At 39.6% G+C, this 18,368-nt stretch overlaps 1 protein-coding gene across 5 annotated transcripts in view; it reads right to left on the bottom strand.

The window, feature by feature from the left end:
• 1700006A11Rikl (RIKEN cDNA 1700006A11 gene like) overlaps positions 1-16,280 on the bottom strand; it is a 31,067-nt gene extending 14,787 nt beyond the window's left edge. For 2 of the 5 annotated variants that reach the window (XR_010064425.1, XM_056985276.2), the window contains exons 1-6: positions 16,177-16,274; positions 10,281-10,463; positions 8,705-8,883; positions 8,146-8,307; positions 4,898-5,007; positions 4,235-4,279 (exon numbers count right to left, since the gene is read on the bottom strand). Coding sequence is in view for 3 of the 5 variants with exons in the window: in XM_056985276.2 (XP_056841256.1) it covers positions 4,235-4,279; positions 4,898-5,007; positions 8,146-8,307; positions 8,705-8,883; positions 10,281-10,443 (659 nt within the window). In the remaining 2 variants the exon portion in view is untranslated. Of the gene's footprint in view, positions 1-4,234; positions 4,280-4,897; positions 5,008-8,145; positions 8,308-8,704; positions 8,884-10,280; positions 10,464-16,176 lie in introns of those variants that run through there. The other 3 variants (XM_056985278.2, XM_056985277.2, XM_056985280.2) reach the window with 3 other exon arrangements.
• Positions 16,281-18,368: the final 2,088 nt, after the last annotated feature.

Raw genomic sequence — 18,368 nt, forward strand, 5'->3', positions numbered from 1 at the left:
AAATATCTATGCCCCAAATACAAGGGCACCTACATACATAAAAGAAACCTTACTAAAGCTCAAAACACACATTGCACCTCACACAATAATAGTGGGAGATTTCAACACCCCACTCTCATCAATGGACAGATCATGGAAACAGAAATTAAACAGTGATGTAGACAGACTAAGAGAAGTCATGAGCCAAATGGACTTAACGGATATTTATAGAACATTCTATCCTAAAGCAAAAGGATATACCTTCTTCTCAGCTCCTCATGGTACTTTCTCCAAAATTGACCATATAATTGGTCAAAAAACGGGCCTCAACAGGTACAGAAAGATAGAAATAATCCCATGCGTGCTATCGGACCGCCACGGCCTAAAACTGGTCTTCAATAACAATAAGGGAAGAATGCCCACATATACGTGGAAATTGAACAATGCTCTACTCAATGATAACCTGGTCAAGGAAGAAATAAAGAAAGAAATTAAAAACTTTTTAGAATTTAATGAAAATGAAGATACAACATACTCAAACTTATGGGACACAATGAAAGCTGTGCTAAGAGGAAAACTCATAGCGCTGAGTGCCTGCAGAAAGAAACAGGAAAGAGCATATGTCAGCAGCTTGACAGCACACCTAAAAGCTCTAGAACAAAAAGAAGCAAATACACCCAGGAGGAGTAGAAGGCAGGAAATAATCAAACTCAGAGCTGAAATCAACCAAGTAGAAACAAAAAGGACCATAGAAAGAATCAACAGAACCAAAAGTTGGTTCTTTGAGAAAATCAACAAGATAGATAAACCCTTAGCCAGACTAACGAGAGGACACAGAGAGCGTGTCCAAATTAACAAAATCAGAAATGAAAAGGGAGACATAACTACAGATTCAGAGGAAATTCAAAAAATCATCAGATCTTACTATAAAAACCTATATTCAACAAAATTTGAAAATCTTCAGGAAATGGACAATTTCCTAGACAGATACCAGGTATCGAAGTTAAATCAGGAACAGATAAACCAGTTAAACAACCCCATAACTCCTAAGGAAATAGAAGCAGTCATTAAAGGTCTCCCAACCAAAAAGAGCCCAGGTCCAGACGGGTTTAGTGCAGAATTCTATCAAACCTTCATAGAAGCCCTCATACCAATATTATCCAAACTATTCCACAAAATTGAAACAGATGGAGCCCTACCGAATTCCTTCTACGAAGCCACAATTACTCTTATACCTAAACCACACAAAGACACAACAAAGAAAGAGAACTTCAGACCAATTTCCCTTATGAATATCGATGCAAAAATACTCAATAAAATTCTGGCAAACCGAATTCAAGAGCACATCAAAACAATCATCCACCATGATCAAGTAGGCTTCATCCCAGGCATGCAGGGATGGTTTAATATACGGAAAACCATCAACGTGATCCATTATATAAACAAACTGAAAGAACAGAACCACATGATCATTTCATTAGATGCTGAGAAAGCATTTGACAAAATTCAACACCCCTTCATGATAAAAGTCCTGGAAAGAATAGGAATTCAAGGCCCATACCTAAACATAGTAAAAGCCATATACAGCAAACCAGTTGCTAACATTAAACTAAATGGAGAGAAACTTGAAGCAATCCCACTAAAATCAGGGACTAGACAAGGCTGCCCACTCTCTCCCTACTTATTCAATATAGTTCTTGAAGTTCTAGCCAGAGCAATCAGACAACAAAAGGAGATCAAGGGGATACAGATCGGAAAAGAAGAGGTCAAAATATCACTATTTGCAGATGACATGATAGTATATTTAAGTGATCCCAAAAGTTCCACCAGAGAACTACTAAAGCTGATAAACAACTTCAGCAAAGTGGCTGGGTATAAAATTAACTCAAATAAATCAGTTGTCTTCCTCTATACAAAAGAGAAACAAGCCGAGAAAGAAATTAGGGAAACGACACCCTTCATAATAGACCCAAATAATATAAAGTACCTCGGTGTGACTTTAACCAAGCAAGTAAAAGATCTGTACAATAAGAACTTCAAGACACTGAGGAAAGAAATTGAAGAAGACCTCAGAAGATGGAAAGATCTCCCATGCTCATGGATTGGCAGGATTAATATAGTAAAAATGGCCATTTTACCAAAAGCAATCTACAGATTCAATGCAATCCCCATCAAAATACCAATCCAATTCTTCAAAGAGTTAGACAGAACAATTTGCAAATTCATCTGGAATAACAAAAAACCCAGGATAGCTAAAGCTATCCTCAACAATAAAAGGACTTCAGGGGGAATCACTATCCCTGTACTCAAGCAGTATTACAGAGCAATAGTGATAAAAACTGCATGGTATTGGTACAGAGACAGACAGATAGACCAATGGAATAGAATTGAAGACCCAGAAATGAACCCACACACCTATGGTCACTTGATTTTTGACAAAGGAGCCAAAACCATCCAATGGAAAAAAGATAGCATTTTCAGCAAATGGTGCTGGTTTAACTGGAGGGCAACATGTAGAAGAATGCAGATCGATCCATGCTTATCACCCTGTACAAAGCTTAAGTCCAAGTGGATCAAGGACCTCCACATCAAACCAGACACACTCAAACTAATAGAAGAAAAACTAGGGAAGCATCTGGAACACATGGGCACTGGAAAAAATTTCCTGAACAAAACACCAATGGCTTATGCTCTAAGATCAAGAATCGACAAATGGGATCTCATAAAACTGCAAAGCTTCTGTAAGGCAAAGGACACTGTGGTTAGGACAAAACGGCAACCAACAGATTGGGAAAAGATCTTTATCAATCCTACAACAGATAGAGGCCTTATATCCAAAATATACAAAGAACTCAAGAAGTTAGACCGCAGGGAAACAAATAACCCTATTAAAAAATGGGGTTCAGAGCTAAACAAAGAATTCACAGCTGAGGAATGCCGAATGGCTGAGAAACACCTAAAGAAATGTTCAACATCTTTAGTCATAAGGGAAATGCAAATCAAAACAACCCTGAGATTTCACCTCACACCAGTGCGATTGGCTAAGATCAAAAACTCAGGTGACAGCAGATGCTGGCGAGGATGTGGAGAAAGAGGAACACTCCTCCATTGTTGGTGGGATTGCAGACTGGTAAAACCATTCTGGAAATCAGTCTGGAGGTTCCTCAGAAAATTGGACATTGAACTGCCTGAGGATCCAGCTATACCTCTCTTGGGCATATACCCAAAAGATGCCTCAACATATAAAAGAGACACGTGCTCCACTATGTTCATCGCAGCCTTATTTATAATAGCCAGAAAATGGAAAGAACCCAGATGCCCTTCAACAGAGGAATGGATACAGAAAATGTGGTACATCTACACAATGGAATATTACTCAGCTATCAAAAACGAGTTTATGAAATTCGTAGGCAAATGGTTGGAACTGGAAAATATCATCCTGAGTGAGCTAACCCAATCACAGAAAGACATACATGGTATGCACTCATTGATAAGTGGCTATTAGCCCAAATGCTTGAATTACCCTAGAACCCTAGAACAAACGAAACTCAAGACGGATGATCAAAATGTGAATGCTTCACTCCTTCTTTAAATGAGGAAAAAGAATACCCTTGGCAGGGAAGGGAGAGGCAAAGATTAAAACAGAGACTGAAGGAACACCCATTCAGAGCCTGCCCCACATGTGGCCCATACATATACAGCCACCCAATTAGACAAGATGGATGAAGCAAAGACGTGCAGACCGACAGGAGCCGGATGTAGATCGGTCCTGAGAGACACAGCCAGAATACAGCAAATATAGAGGCGAATGCCAGCAGCAAACCACTGAACTGAGAATAGGTCCCCTATTGAAGGAATCAGAGAAAGAACTGGAAGAGCTTGAAGGGGCTCGAGACCCCAAAAGTACAACAATGCCAAGCAACCAGAGCTTCCAGGGACTAAGCTACTACCTAAAGACTATACATGGACTGACCCTGGACTCTGACCCCATAGGTAGCAATGAATATCCTAGTAAGAGCACCAGTGGAAGGGGAAGCCCTGGGTCCTGCTAAGACTGAACCCCCAGTGAACTAGTCTATGGGGGGAGGGCGGCAATGGGGGGAGGGTTGGGAGGGGAACACCCATAAGGAAGGGGAGGGGGGAGGGGGATGTTTGCCCGGAAACCGGGAAAGGGAATAACACTCGAAATGTATATAAGAAATACTCAAGTTAATAAAAAAAATAAATAAAAATAAAAGAAAAAAAATAAACATACCTAAAACACTTACGGCTTTCTGTAATGTGTTCAACTAAGGGAACACTGCAAAGTAAATTGTTAAAATTTAAAATAGCCCTGTATTTCGGAGGTATCAATTATGCAATGGTATCAGGTCATTAGAGGCTAAAGTTTACTTGTTATGAAAGAGGTCATTAAAGAATTTCATGTACAGACACATTTCATTGAAGATTTCTTCTTAATTAGACATAGTTTTCATTGTTAAATATTATAGAAAGCTGAACTGACAAATTGGAAGTCCACTATAACCTATGGAGCAATACAAATTCACAGTGTGTGCAATGTTGAAATTTTCATATTGAGAATTTAAAGGGAAAAAGTTATTGTCATGAGATCTGTTTCTTTTTCCTTTTCATTAAAACATAGGTGCTCTTGACAGTTTAGAGGGCCCAGGCTGACCCCAGGCTGTTGGTGATTACACCTTTGCTTCTCAAATGCTGTGATTACGAACACGAGACACTGTGCTGCCGAAAGAAAGAAGTCACACTTTTTTCAAAATGTCTTCCATCTTTTGGGCATTTGGAACTATTTGTTGTCAGTGGAAATTCTTTTGTAAATCATTCTGGGGTTTATAATCTAATGTTTCCAAGCAAACATTATTCCTATTTTTTGTTGCTATCTAAGCAATTAGGGAATCATTACCTCTGCACTGCAGCTAGTTTCTCCTCTTCATTCCTTTGGTCAAGGACACCAAGCCATACGTCATACAGTCTAGATGTCAACACACTTCCTTGGATACTACGAAGAAACTCCTTACAAAGAAAATATATTTTTTGTGGAAAATATAAATCACAGAAATTACTGAAAATATTTCCTACTGTAAAATTCAGTTTAGTCCCAACTTCCTTCACAGTGTTCATCCTTCCCCCTAGGCAGAACCTTGTCTGACATGGAGACCCACTAACGGGTCTTGAATTTTCTCCAAAGTTCAAAACCTCAGAGCAGACTCTGGGTAGTGCTGGGAATGCAGGCAAATCTCCCCTCTGTTCCAAAGGACTCCATCGGACATCTGAACAAATTAAATTAGCATACATTGAAGAGACCAACACCTCCTCTCCAACCCTACTTTCAGAAAACATACATCCTGTAGTAATCTCATTGGTAGCAAAGAAACAAATGATCTAAACACACAAACTTTTGCTCATAAGCAGAAGTTGAATGAACCTGGGGTTTCTTTCTTGTGCTATGTTCTCTGAAGGGGGAAAATGCTTCTAGTAAAATCATGTAAGTGGTGGAAGAAATTAAATACTCGTCTTTGTGTAGTGACTGTGAAGGAAATATCACTAAGCTGGGCATGCTACGTTTTGTGATGCATAAGGAGTCATAAGAGAGTGCACCTGCAGTCACAGAACTCAACACAGCTCAACGGTAAGTTCATTTTGGTGCCGACACCGTAGCTATTAGTAGGTTAGGCTAATATTTTGGAATGTGATATGGTATTGTGAAGGGAGATTTAGAAAATTTAGGCTTATGTTTTGGTATAAGCGAATCACTTCCAGATGTGTATCTCATAGATGGAATTCCTGACTATTTTCTACAATTACGATATGTGTTACTTGGTCTGCTATAAATGATTTCTGAACTGTTGGCATTTCTCATGTAGTCAAAATTATTCTTTGTTTTTATTATTATTCTTATCACTGTTTTTACTCACCTAAAGTTATATAGAAGGTACAACTTCATATTATGTATTACATGTAAGTGTGATGTTTTAAGTATGAAAGAAGAATCTAAATTTTGGGCTGACAATACTTTCCAAAATAGACCTAGACTATCTAAAAAATATCACAGAACCAGGCATGAAAAAAACCCACATTGCAAGTTGTTCAGCGGAGTATCTTAAAGGTATACATATGATTGTTGCTACCCTCGGTTACCTCTGTTGCTAGAGTTGCAGACATGCAATGCACTTCAGACACAGGACTTGGAGCATCTGAGCTGGGTTTGACATGTAAACCTCCTCCCTGAGGTCAAGCTTTAATAGTATTCAAAGGTGCTATGCAAGCTACAAAGAGGACAGAGGACAGCAAAGAACAGTTCTACAAAGCTTCACCTATGAACCACAACAATGACAAGCATGACAAATTCTTCCTAAGTGGGCAATAGTGACACATTTTCCAGGCAATAAAACACAGCTATTAATCAGACCTAGAGCCTGCCCAAAGTACAGGAAACTTTACACTCATCCAGGGATAATGAGGTTGCCATGGCTCTTAAAGGAGAATGACCTCCAGCCATGTCACTAGATAAGCATAATTTCTAACTATATTCTAAATTTTATTCTATTCGAGAGTGTAGCTTTTACCCATCCATTAAAGAAGGTTCATTTTGCAATATATGGAAACCAATATGGAAATCATAACTGTTCAAAATTATAGTGAACAAAAATCATCTCCAATGTGTGTGTGTGTGTGTGTGTGTGTGTGTGTGTGTGTGTGTGTGTGTATACACCCTCCTGAATCTTAGGATGTGGGAAAATTACTTAAAAGATCTAGAAAGATTGTGAACAAGAAGATCACGGGACCTGCTTTATATTCTACCACCTGGAAAGGATGGGCAGGTAACACTCACCGTAATCCCACAAATACAGTTGCTTAAACACCTGAACAAAGCCATCATCCCTCTAATGACAGTTGGGATGGGAAAATCTCATGAAGCTGAATTTCTAGACGAAGAACTACAGATGCATAAATACAAATGATAGTGGAAAAATTAGTCTTTCTGAAAGATGAACTCCCTAATTGATAATCCAGTACAAAATCCAGTACTCTGATAAAGTACATATACTGCCAGCCATAAATGGACTCATCAGATTGTTTAAAATGGATTATGGATTCATATGTATGAATGTAATGATAATAACTTTTCAAAAAGGAGCTATCCCAGTGGGTGAGGATGGACTTATCCTGTAGAGACTTGATGCCAAAGGGAAGGGGTTGCTGGGGGTGGGATGAGGTGTGTGTGACTGAGGGGGGTTGGTGAGTGGGGGAGCACCCTCTCAGAGGCCAAGGGGAGTGAGGGAAGGGATGGAGAACTCTGGGAGGGGGGCAGAGAAAGAGAAGGACATTTGAATGTAAATCAATAATTTAATAAGTAAATTAAATTTTTAAAAGGGAGGCCATGTATTTGAGAGGGAGTGGGAAGACGAGGGGAAGCGTAAGAGAATTACAGCAAAGAGAAGGAGTGAATAAAACCAATCACTTGGTGGGGTTACAGGGTTGGCTCCATGCGAGAGACTGCATTTCACAGTTATGAGGACTTGGATTTGATGCCAACATTGAGAGAGGGAGAGGGAAAATGAGAGGGAGAGGTAGTGGGGAGGAAGATTACTGGATCTTGCTGTCTATGTATTAACAAGGAATTTTTGGAGGAGGCACTTGGTCTATTGAGGAAGAAATACCTGGTCCCCAGAAATAAAGTAGAGAATGATAAAGAATCAAAAACACTGGGGGCAAAGCACACCCACCTGGGCATGCTCAGTAGATGACATGAATGTGCATGTCCGAACTGACCCTCCACACACTAATATTATTTTGGAATGAGTGTCTCACTGAGGAATCAAAAAAAAAGTTTCTTTGCTACATTACACTCCGTTATGAGTGGTTAATGTTTCAAGTTATATTTTCTTATCACTATCACTAATGTTACTCTTTTGGTCTGGAATGGTTAACAATAAACATAAAATGGTGATGCATTATCGCAAAGGAAAATGTGTATAACATATGGGGTTTCTACCATAAAAGGAGAATCCGTTTGCTTTGGGAATGTTTGGAAACTTTCAGCCTATCAGATTTTGATCCTTTATCTCTGCTGTCAGGGAAAGAATGATGAAGAAGTACTGCCCAGAGTCAGTGGACTCCTCATGGGGAGGATGCAAGGGCTCTGCCTACCTTTAAGACAGATGCCACTACGTGGACATCTTCCTTGTTCATGTTCACCTTTGTCCCAGAATCCAGCTTGTCTTTTAGGGAGTGGCATGCTGACATATTGGTTGATAGCCTGAAGATACCGTCAGTGCTTGGTCCTTTTTCATTGATAAGTGAGAACATATCCTAAGTGAAGAAAGGGGAACTCTTGTCACTACGCCCATAGCACAGAGTTGAGAACTACATCAGCAGTACTCATGGGCAAGACCCGAGATGTGTGAAGAGGACGTTGAACTCATTTTGGTGCCTCTGATTGTCTTTTGTTCTACTCATTGCTCTAATGTTAACCCTGAAACTTCAGGGATATTCATTTGTATCAGATTTTCCACTCAAGTAAAGAGATAGCTTTAAAGTTAACTTTTGCCATAGACTGGTTATGGTGAATAGCACTGTCTTCTCTTCCTATTTTTAAGTCAAGGATTTGATACATAACTGCCTCCCCCTCATGCTGATAGAAATGAACAGCGATATTTAAGAAGCAGGATTTTGTCTTCAGGATAGCCAGGGAAGAAACATGTGATACCAGAATTGCTTTAGGAAGATTTCCATCCTCACAAATAACGGCAAGATCATTTCCAAAGAGTTTTCCTCGCTTAGTGACTGGCAGGGATGTGCAAACTTGGTCGTGCTGGGGCACCGAGGCCCTGTGGAATATTCGAGTTATGAAAGACCACCTTTTTTTCACTTTTTTCTTCTCTGAATCTAAAAAGAATTTGAAAGCATCGCATGGACTAGTGTTCTTTATACAACCTTTATCATAGATTTCCAATTGTATAAGGTCTATTGTAATTCACAGAAAGATAGGGCATCATTTGTAATATAAAACTCTCCATGTTCTAAAATTGGTAATTCATGCTATAGTGTGTGGGTGCTTTTCTAGACTCAACTCTGCTGTTAATCTTTGAGACCTGCTCTGAGTGTTCTCCCGTGAGCTTACTCACAAACCAGGGCTGTCTAAACCCCATTGCACCATGTAGTATTTGAGAACTTCTTGAACAACTTCCTAAGAAGTGGTAAATTTATTTCACTGCTGCTCTCTGTTAGGACCAAGCAGTGTTGTGTTGTCCCCAGATGTCATAGTGCATTTCCTTCCATCACTAAGCTTTTAGAACCTTTGTCAAACTTCTTTTGTCACCAGCATGTGTCTGTATCACCAGCATATATGATTCATCTGTCAGCCAGTCTCTGGACCCTCGCCAGTATGGTTTTAGTTTGAGGCTGAGATCAAATTTTCTTCTGCTTTTCTAAGATGGCTTATAGAATACAGCACATTGAAATTATAAACAACTTATAACTAAACAGTCTTTCTCTTGTTAGAACATAGTGGTTGGCCTGGTTGGCGTGTTAGAGTAAGGGGTGTGTGTTTCTGTGTGTGTGTGTGTGTGTGTGCGCGCGCACACACGCGCGTGCACACGCATATATATATATATCTGTGTATATATATATATATATATATATGAAAATCTTTTGGAAGAATAAAAATGGGGAAATAATGAAAGTATAATTATAATAAAATATTGAAATGAAACAAAGGCAAGGCTCCAGGTCATAAACATTAGGCCTCTTTGTGGTTCAGACTCCAGACGCTAGTCTAAAGACACAAAGTACGATTGTTATTTGGTTTGAATGAAATTAGACACCGGTCCAGAATCCTAAGGCCAATCCTACTAAAGCCCAGAACAGATTACCTGCAACGCCATACATACAACTTGTTCTATGTAGGTTTCTTTACAGGCTTGTCTCAGTGCAGCCATTAAGTCACTTTCTGTTCCAATCATGAAAAAACACAATGGGGAACACATGAGGATTCGGGTCTTAGAACCCATACTGTAATGGGACACACACAGCTATGTGTAAACAGTGCCTTGGCACACTAGGTCATAGTGACTACCTACCTGAAACAATGAAATGGTCTCCCTAGGGACAAGCTGAGTACTGCCATCAGAACCTTTCTCTTAAGCCTGAGCTGGAGCACATTGTTTTGGTTTGGTTTTCTACAGTGTCCCTCCCCCAGGCAAGAGAAGACAGCGTGTTGGTGCTTAATGCAGGCATAGGAATGAGGATGAGAAAGTGTGCTTGAACAGTGGTCAGTGCCTCACCTCTCTGCTGCTGGCTTCCTGATTGGTCTCTGGGCTTCGGGATGAATTGCTCTTGTGCATCTGGGCTTAGATGTTCCACACACTGCCCTGGCAAGTTGGGAACATCTGAGCAGTTTCCTGATCCCTGTGGTCCAGAAGTACCTTGAAGGTTGCTCATGACCATATGATATGGACTGTCAGGCCCTGTGAGGAGAAAACATGAATATCCATTGAAACTGGTGGCAATGTGTATGATCGAACCTGCTAATGTGCTTGAACACACACTGTTGGGTGGCATTTTCCCTCCTGCTTTGGTACAGGGAAGACTATACACCTTAGAGCATCAAGAACCTCAGTAGGGAGTCTATGACAAAACAAAGATGTTTAATCTGAGGAGTCCTAAAACTGAGAAGAAATTTCAGCCCATTATTTTGTTTGAAGAACAAAGGCCTATCAATGCATTGTGTACTTGTAGTTTTATGGTCTGCTATTTTTTGTCCTGATATCAACAAGATTTTTACATCATGAGAATCTTATTTGGCTTGTCTATATACCTTCCCACTCCATAACTAAGATTTACAGTAAAAAGGAAAGATGTTTATGTTTTTGGGAATTGGTTCTCTTTGAATAATTCTGTTGGGCATGTTACACGCTGCTTCCTTCAGGATTTTTCTCTTCATAATGTAGGTCACATTTATAAAAATAAAGTCCATTACAATACAGGAACAAGGTTGTCAGGATCAGTGGATTGGATTGGGTTCCCCTTCGTTCCATTGATGCCCCCCTGACCATGGCCAGGGATTGATGCTGCAGGGTACTGGAAATATAGAGGCCTCCTGGATGAACAGCAGTGACTATATGATATACGACAGCTACAAAATTGGAATTAATATCCAGATATTTGATTTGCTCTCCCATAATCTAAGTTATTTCTCCTCTAAAGTATTCTTAAAGACTCTGTGCTATGACAGGGATATGCTTTTCCAGGAAGTATGAAAACTTGCCCTTACCCGATGGAATTCAACTCTCACTTGGCCTTTCCTTCACACACAGATAAAATGACAGTGGTAAAATCCAAATTACAGTTACAGAAACAAGTCAAAGGAATCCAAAAGCTTCCAAGTAATCAATATGAAAAAATCTAGGTGGGAAGACATGGCCAGTGGGTTGAAATATAGATTCAAATTGACAAACATGAAATCAAAAGTATTACATTCTTAGGATTTCTGAGCATCCGTGCTGTACAATGCTGTTCTAAAGTTTAGAATTAAAATTCTATCAAGTTGATTACATTTCATTAAATAAATCTATTTTAGAATGTAGCTAGCACCCTCCCATATTTATCTTATCACTGATGGAGGATTGTAGTCTTATCAACCCCACAAAAATAAAAAAGAACAGGATTTGTCTCTTTGGTTTTTTTTGTTTTTGTTTTTGTTTTGTTTTGTGTATGTGTGTGTGTGTGTGTGTGTGTGTGTGTGTGTGCATATGTGTGTGTGTGTATGTGTATGTGTATGCATGTGTTTGTCTTCCCAGAATGCATTAGATTGTGAAGGAAGGATCCAGAGTATCCTAGTTGCCTCACTCAATAGCAGTACCCTATGTCACAAAAAAGTAAAATTATTAAATATGTTAGGGGATATTGTCTTTTCCTATGACCTATGTAGAAAACAATATACTAAAACTCTGAAGATATATATTGTAGAAAAATATAGTGGTGTAGTTTCACTTTATCTTTAATAACCAAAGGAGTGCCCACCGACTCTTTTTGAGATATGAGAGGGTTTGAACAACAACAATATGGCATGCTCTGATTTCCACTAGGTGTCATGACTCACTTGTCTGGGGCTCTAAATGTTTTAGAATTGCACCTTTTCAGGGGCTTTCAAAAGGCCAGCCTTGCTGCGTGTTCTTGGTATTCTGTTTTTCTTATGCAGATTCTTCTGATAAATCATCTGTTGTTATCACCCCATTTGTCAACAATCTTGTAAAAGTTCCAGAAAAAAAATCAACATAAAGAATAGCAGGTCCTTCAGTCAGGAAGGTTCCAGAAATCTGAACACAAAAAATCTCACATCCACTGCGGGAAAATACTTGTCACAGACAGATGTGAACTGAGTATTTTCACATGTTGTCAGAGAAATGACTATACTTCAGATTTTTATTCCAAACCAGAAGCTACATAGTATATAGGAAACAGTATTAGTCTGAAGGTTTTTAACTTGTTTTTATATCCTGTCTGGTGCCTGAGCAAGTCAGGAGAGAGAATCAGAATCCCTGGAAGCAGAATTTAGGATGGCTGGGAGCTACGTGTGGGTGCTGGGAACCAAACTCAGGCTGTTGACGAGAGAAACAAGTGATGTTAATCATCAATAGATCCCTTTAGAATGTAGGGTTGTCCTTAATATTCAACAAATAAAAACTTTTCAATTTCTATCTAAAGAAAACAGTATCTGGGCTTTTGTTTTGTTTGCCCTTTTCAGGAAATTTTATACGTCTCAATGAGAAAGCATGGGAATGGTCCCATTATTTTCTCACTAGACCAAAGATGTTTTATATATATATATATATATATATATATGCATGTGTTTGTCTTCCCAGAATGCATTAGATTGTGAAGGAATAACATATATATATGTTATATATATGAAATAAATAAATGAACATATATATCATTTTTAAGCTTAAGACTAAAAAATAAAAACTAGTGAGGATTCAGGGTTAGAACACTGAACTCGGTCATCTCCTCCTTAGATTTCCCTGTGGATTCCTCCTGGCCAGGACAGAAGCACGGCTGGTGATCATGAACACTTGGTGAGGCAGAGAGAAGTAACCATCCGTTATCATCCATGGTGGACTCTTAAAGGGCACCTGCATTTACCAATCCCCTCTCTCTAGCAGGGACATAGTTAGCATCAGTATTAGTGCCTTGTCTTCTGGCCATGGGTTAGAATCACTGAGCTGATGGCAGGAGGAAACCCTGGGATATTTGCCTTTCCTTTCTGATGGAGCCCAGATGCTGTGATCCACAGTGGGACCGAATGACCACAGGATAAGAATCTCTCTCACCTCCCAACATTAACCAGGGAAAATGTTATTCCATGAGCACTTATTCTCCTCATCCAACCTGTGTGCAGCATTGAGCTTTGACTGACATGCACACACGACCTAGTACCGGGAAGCCACACCAACTGTGACAATGACGGCTTGAGTGCAGTAGCAACACTTGAAAGATGCTGTAACTTCAGCAGAACTGAGAACAATGGACAAAAACCAATGATGTCTTCAGGGTGGCTAGGTATAAAAACTATATTAGTCTGCAAATTAGAGATGTCCGTTCTGTGGAAAGAAGAGGGTCCTGGTATCTAACATGGAAAATGGCCCAGATGCTGAAAACAGGCTTCACAGCAGAATTACTATGCACAATGCTGAGGAACCATTTAAAACTACCATCTAAATGGAATATTTTGTTGAAGTATTTTAGCACCCTGCAGAAATGGCAGTAGTGAGAATATACTTTAATTTGAGTTATCATTTCTGTAAATTTTACTTACTGTGATTCTTGATTTAAAACCATGATGTTGTGTTACCTATATCTTAAGTATTGAAACTAGCACAATACAATACACACTGATGAGGGGGAGGGAGAGGGTGTTGGGGAGAGGGGGTGGAGCTAGTAGTGAGAGCAGACAGATACAGGGACACACCATATAACGCTCCCAGACAGTAATAGAGTGAGTTCTATTTCAGAGGTTATCAACTTGAACAGGAAAGGAAGAATTTGAAAAAGGGTAGCTGGGAAGGACGAGAGGGAGGAAAGTGGTGAGTGATGTAATTCTACTTCAGTTAAAATAATTTAAAATTTTGGATAATCACGAATAGTCAATTTAAAAAAAAGAGGAGTGGAATTTACCAAAATTATTCAGGATTTAAAACCCAAAGCAGCAAGCACATTGCAAGGCACCCACTGAAGTATAGAACTCTTTACAAACCAGAGTCACTTACAAGAAAGAAGAAATCCAGGTCGATTATTAAATGAAGAACTAACTGCTCAACTAGTGAAAACTGGCTATTGCCATAGCAACGTGGATGCCACTGGTAAGCCTAACTGCAGTAACTTGCATGCAATGAAAGCACAAACTGCTGCATCAGATTGTGAAATGCAGATACATCCCAAAGATCCCCAAGTCCTGATCCCTTAACCTATTCAACGTCCACATGCAGACATCATTAACACTGTGAACCTTAGAGTCTAACAGTGTAAGAATCAGAGGAGACCTTAAACATGGGTGTGCTGTACTGAGGCAGTCAAAATGCTTCAGGCCCAGGACGTCAGATACTGTTGAAGACGAGAGAGGAGAGGTACACACCTAAACATGAAGCCTAGAGGCACAAAAGACTGTGCCTGAAACACCCTGAAAGATACCCTGCTACACCCCATAATAAAACATGAAGTACACAGAAAGATCATGTGAAATCAGCATACCTATATCTTTAAAATGACTGAATTTTGGTGATAGTAATGGATCGTGTAGTCTGCAAGCTGAGTATTCACTGGTGTAAGTACATATACTAATTAAGACATCCAACCTCCATCAAAGTGCTAAGATCTCTACAAAGATTTGCTGCTACATAATTCGAATTTAAAATGGGTGTCATAAATATGAACAAAACAGAATGAAACCTATATATTGAAATGCCACAATTAAGCCCATTACTTTGAAGTCTGACTTAAATAGTTGTAAAGGAAATGAAAGTCAGGTTGTCCTAATGATTCATACTAGTTTTGGAGGATCTCAGTGATTGCATAGATCCGGAATTGCCAGTCCGAAGGATTTCTGGTGGTTAGAAGGAAAAGAGCAGGAGAAGCCATTTCCCTTACCTCTGGCAAACGGACAAATGGCTTACAGTTAACATATACCTATGCTGCCTGTCATGATAACAGCACCCATTGGGGCCTCTAGAGTCCCCGAGTTTCTACTCAAGAGTACTTGTTATATATCTCAAAGCTCCCCCTTAGTTTCCTGTCTCTTCCCAACTACCAGCTTTTCCTCCCCAATTATGCTAACTCCCAAAAGGTTGCAGAATCCTCTTTGTTCTCTTTATGAATGCCAGAATTCCCCAGCAATCGTCACTACTCTCTCCAACTATTCTGCCTCCTTTCACATAAATTCACAGTCTTGTTCAGTCTACTTTTTCTCTATGCTATGAACTCTTCCAGATTCCTCTGGATATTTTCCCTCCCACAATAAAGACCTTCTTCATAATTGTGAAATGACTATTCTGGAGGTTTCTTCACTATGTCCTGCTTATACAGTTTGCATATTTAAAGTATATATTTCCTTTAATAAATTTTTTCAAGGATTATGGACAGCGACACCCTAGCTTTTGCTCATCAAGCGCGTAAGTGACAGTGACAACAGGCAGTGCTGTCCTCATGCATGTGAGGCAATGATCCATGAAAAACAGTAGCAATGAGGATGTTCAATAACTCATTCTGTCTAATCTCAATAGGTGCTGAAATATTAAGAATTAGGTTGTCAGCAACACAAAAAATAACACGATTATATTAGTAACAATAACAATTTGGTGATATCAGAGAGTTCTTAGATTTTGGACTGAAGTTTGACCAGTTCACAACAAACAGTTATGGTCACAGTGGCTAAAACAATTACATGCAGCAGAGAATCTCTCATTATTTGGAAACACACACATACTCATTTGTAGATTGATAGGCACGCTGCCCTGACATTGCTATCCCATCTCTTTACAGTGCTGGCACTGAGTATTGCTAATATGAGCAGCTTTTCATGAAGCCGGTTAACAAATAATTCACTTGATCTGGAAGAATCAAGAGAGCAACCTTCTTGATATCTCTAATTTATCGTGAGAATTTGAACTAGATATTTTAAAATACCTTTACAAGAGAGACTGAAATGGAGAACCTCACACTGGATGTCCTTCTGTGGCTCTAAAGACCAAAGGTGGATCTGGCAGTTGGTAGGCCAACTGCTGAAATCTGAAGATTCTGTTGTAGTCTAGGAGACTGTCATGTCAAGACCATGAGGCTCACGCCATAACTGACTGACACTGAGGCTCATGCCACAACTGACTAAGTGATACGTGTTTTATTTCCTTCCAACTTTTGGCGTTGAAAACTTATTTTTAAGCAATCATTGAACCAAAAGTATTTTAGAAAATAACATGTTTTTGCAACTCTATACACATAGATATATACATAAATATATGTATAAACATGTGTATATAGTGACTCAGATCAATAGAAACATGCTTTCCCACATTCTAGTGTACTACCATAACCAGATAGTGTTATTTTCTGTTGCTCACTGTTTTGAAAGGACAAGTACTCTTGTTTTATCAGTCTGTCCTCTGGTTATGACTATTTGATAATGTCACATCATAGAAGGTGGTCAAAGAAAGCCCATTTATGAGAGGGTACTTGGGATGAGAGGAAGCCAGAGTGAAGGGGGGGCTTACTCTCTGACAGTAGCCCTGGAGCAAGGGCTAAAAAGGGTAGCAGGAAAAAAAAAAGAAAAAGGCAAAACCAACCAAACCAACCAACCAACCAACCAAATCAGCATCAGTTCCTTTGGAGGGCAGCACTTCAGCACTTCCAATGGCTTTGTTATAGGCCTTCTCTCTTGACACTACCCATCAATGCTGCCACATCTGAGGCAAAATTTACAGCAAATTAGCCTATGAGAGCCAAATCACATCCAACCAGAGAACCGTAATGTGACTCCTGATTCAATTAAGCATGTGGCATTCCCACCACTGTAAGGTTCCTTTCTGTTAACATACACACCGATTGAAAATCTGAAGAATATTTTACTAGGTTACAATAGAGTCTCCATGAGTTAACAGCATCATTGTGCTTAGCACAAACCTTGGGCCAGCAAGATGGTTTAAGAACTAAGGAAACTAGCAACCAAGACTGAAGACTTAGTTTTATACCTAGTGACTGTATGGTGAAAGGACAGAAATCATTCTTGCTTATTGTCCTCTGACTAAACTGAACAGTGGCATACATGCCTCTTCCCCAAAATAATTACTAAGCATTGCAGTAAATGTAGTTTGATAAATAAAAGTTATTTCTAAATTACGGTACCTGAACTAACAACTAAATGGAAACTTTCTCCAGAAATAAAAATGTCTGGTCCCTGATTCCATGGTCTATCCTCATACTCATACTCATACTCATACACCCCTTCTTCTTGCTTTTTTAAATATACATTTCAATTCCCGATCCCCTTCCATGACCCCCACCCCATCTCCCCCATCCATGCACACACTCCCACCTCACCCATCTAGCATCCCCTTTCTCTGAGGCATCAAATCTCCGCAGGACCAAGTGCATCACAACCCCCGCCACCAAGGCCAGACACATCTGCAATATTCCCTGAACTTGACCATAAAGCCTCACTGACGTGACTGCCTAAATTTAAACTGAAAAAGGATGACACCCATGAACAGGACAGACTAAATGGAGAAAAACTCCTGAGGCCTGGATTCTAGGCAAATAAATACAGGCAACTGAGGAGAGATGGGAGGGGGACAAGTAGTCAGCTCCAAGGAAGAGAAAACCAATCTGTTGTGCTGTACCAAACAGTCCAGAAAGCATTCAATCCATACCATTATACCAATGGAACAGATAACAGTTAGGAATATAAGTGTGTATATGCATTTATGCTATATGCACGCACTAACACTTAGAGAAAGGAGAGGCCATCAATTTCGAAGAGTGTAGGAAAGGGGAATACAGAATGTTAGGGGAATCAAAGTGAAGGGAGATAAGGTGTCATTAAATTTTGTCAAATGTTAAAAATATAGAGGTAGCATAAATGATATCTCCAAGTAAAATGAAAACTTCCCTACAGACCCTCAACCCCAGATTACCAGGGGAGAAAATGGTATAACTTTACCAACCACCTTCCTGAGCATGGTGTAAGTGGCCGCACACAGTCATCTTCCTCAGTACTGAAGGGGGGAGACTAACCTCTTCCCTTAGTCCCATGCCTTGGCTCATGTGTGATCCAGAAGCATGTTCTTCCCAGGACTGTCTTCACTGCTGCTACGGGTTATTGTATT

The sequence above is a fragment of the Rattus norvegicus genome, chromosome 2 (genome assembly GCF_036323735.1).
Source record: "Rattus norvegicus strain BN/NHsdMcwi chromosome 2, GRCr8, whole genome shotgun sequence".
Taxonomy (NCBI): Eukaryota; Metazoa; Chordata; class Mammalia; order Rodentia; family Muridae; genus Rattus; species Rattus norvegicus.